The sequence below is a fragment of the Nicotiana tomentosiformis genome, chromosome 10, assembly GCF_000390325.3.
Source record: "Nicotiana tomentosiformis chromosome 10, ASM39032v3, whole genome shotgun sequence".
NCBI lineage: Eukaryota > Viridiplantae > Streptophyta > Magnoliopsida > Solanales > Solanaceae > Nicotiana > Nicotiana tomentosiformis.
The window spans coordinates 20299221-20301539 of NC_090821.1; the positions used below are offsets into that span (position 1 = coordinate 20299221).

Sequence of the window (2319 nt, forward strand, 5' to 3'; positions counted from 1 at the left end):
ATCATCTCCAATAGAAACCTCCTTGGAATCACTATATTGTACTATTTCCTTAAGGACAAGCAAATGGAGGTCATCATACGGACGCTCTCTGATGCGATCATTTAAAGAAGACCGAGAAACCATGCAAGCTAGAACTCGTCTAGGCTATGAAACATCTAACCTCGTGAACTGATTGGCCAAGGCCTGAACATCTAATGCAAGCGGTCTCTCACCAACAATAATATATGCAAGGCTACCCATACTCACCACCTTTCTACTCAAGGCATCGGCCACCATATTGGCCTTCCCGGGATGATACAAAATTGTAATATCAGAGTTTTTAACAGCTCCAACCATCTTCGCTGTCACAAATTTAGATTCTTTAGCTTGAAAACGTGATGTAGACTCCGATGATCTGTAAACACCTCACAAGACACACCGTAGAGATAATGCCTCCAAATCATCAATGCATGAACAATGGCTGGCAACTCTAAATCATGAACGGGGCAGTTCTTATCATGGGGCTTCAACTGGCGTGAAGCATAAGCAATCACCCTACCCTCTTGCTTCAAGACACACCCAATACAATTTTGAGAAGCATCACAATACATTGTATATGAACCCGATGCTGAAGGCAAAACTAGAACCAGAGATGTGGTCAAGGCAGTCTTGAGCTTCTAAAAGCTCTCCTAACATTCATCAGACCACTTGAATAGGGCACCTTTCTGGGCTAATCTAGTTAAGGGTGCAGCAATGGACGGGAAACCCTCCACGAAACGGCGAAAATATCTGGCCAAGCCAAGAAAACTCTGAATCTCAGTAGCTAAAGACGGTCTGGGCAAACTCTGAACTACTTCAATCTTCTTTGGATATACATTGATACTCTCACTGGAAACCACGTGCCCCAAGAACACCAAAGAATCAAGCCAGGACTCACACTTGGAGAATTTAGCATAAATCTTCTTCTCCCTCAATGTTTGTAGTACAATCCTCAGATGTCGTGCATGCTCCTCCTTGCTACGTAAGTACACCAGTATGTCAGCAATGAATACTATAACGAAAGAATAAAGATATGGCTATAATACATTGTTCATCAGTTTCATAAATGTTGTTGGGGCATTAGTCATCCCAAAAGACATCACAAGGAACTCGTAGCGACCATAGCGGGTCGTGAATGTTGTCTTCAGGATATCAGAATCCGGAATCTTTAACTGGTGATACCCAGACCTCAAATCAATCTTAGAGAACATCTAGCTCCCTGAAGCTGGTCAAATATATCATCAATGCACGATAGTGGGTACTTATTCTTAATTGGAACTTTACTCAACTGCCTATAATCTATGCACATTCGCATAGTACCATCATTCTTTTTCACAAAGAAAACCAATGCACCCCAAGGCGACACATTAGGCCCAATGAACCCCTTATCAAGAAGCTCTTAAAGCTGCTCTTTTAATTCCTTCAACTCTGCCGGTGCCACATGATACGGAGGAATAGAACTGGGCTGAGTGCCTGACACTAAGTCAATACCAACATCAATGTCCCTGTCGGGTGGCATGCCCGACAGGTCTGCAGGAATCACGTCCAGAAAGTCTCACACTACCGGAACAACATCAAATGGTAGGAGTGTCAGCACCAACATCCCTCACAAAAGCCAAATATGCCAAACATCCCTTCCCAATAATCCGTTGGGCCTTCAAATATGAGATTACCCTACTAGGAATCCCAACTTTCCCAATCATCCGTTGGACCTCTCCACTAAATCTTAGGCAATCCCGACTTTGCCAACGTCACTGTCTTAGCATGATAATCCAGAACATCATGATACAGGGACAACCAATACATGCCTAGAATTATGTCAAAATCACCCATAATAAGCAGTAAGAGATCAAGTCTCATCTCTAGTCCCCCAATAGTCACCATACCCGACCAGTACACATAGTCCACAATAATAGAGTCACCCACCGACATAGATACATGAACAAGCGTAACTAATGAATCACGAGCCATATCTAATGAGAAAAATATGATAATATATATGAATAAGTAGAACCAGGGTCAAGTAATATTGAAGCATCCATGTGGTAAACTGAAACAATACTTGTGATCATGACGTCTAAAGCAACAGCCTCTAGCCTAGTGGGAAAAGTATAGCATCGAGCCTGACTACGACATGATCGACCTCCCCTCTAGGGCGAGCTCAAGCTGCCTGAGTCCCACCCCGAGCTGGCTGAGCGGGTAGTGAAGTAATTGGTGCGGAAGTAATAGCCTTTCGCTCTGCTGAATTGAACTACCCATAAGACGAGGACAAAACCTCAACATAAGCCCCAACTCTCCGCA

At 43.5% G+C, this 2319-nt stretch overlaps 1 protein-coding gene across 1 annotated transcript; it reads right to left on the reverse strand.

Moving 5' to 3' along the window:
- Positions 1-668: 668 nt before the first annotated feature.
- LOC138899847 (uncharacterized mitochondrial protein AtMg00860-like) lies at positions 669-1989 on the reverse strand. Its single transcript, XM_070186544.1, has 2 exons — positions 1769-1989; positions 669-996 (listed from the first exon to the last, which is right to left on the reverse strand). The coding sequence occupies exons 1-2, from the start codon at positions 1987-1989 to the stop codon at positions 669-671; spliced, it is 549 nt and encodes a 182-aa protein (XP_070042645.1).
- Between the last annotated feature and the right edge of the window lie 330 nt (positions 1990-2319).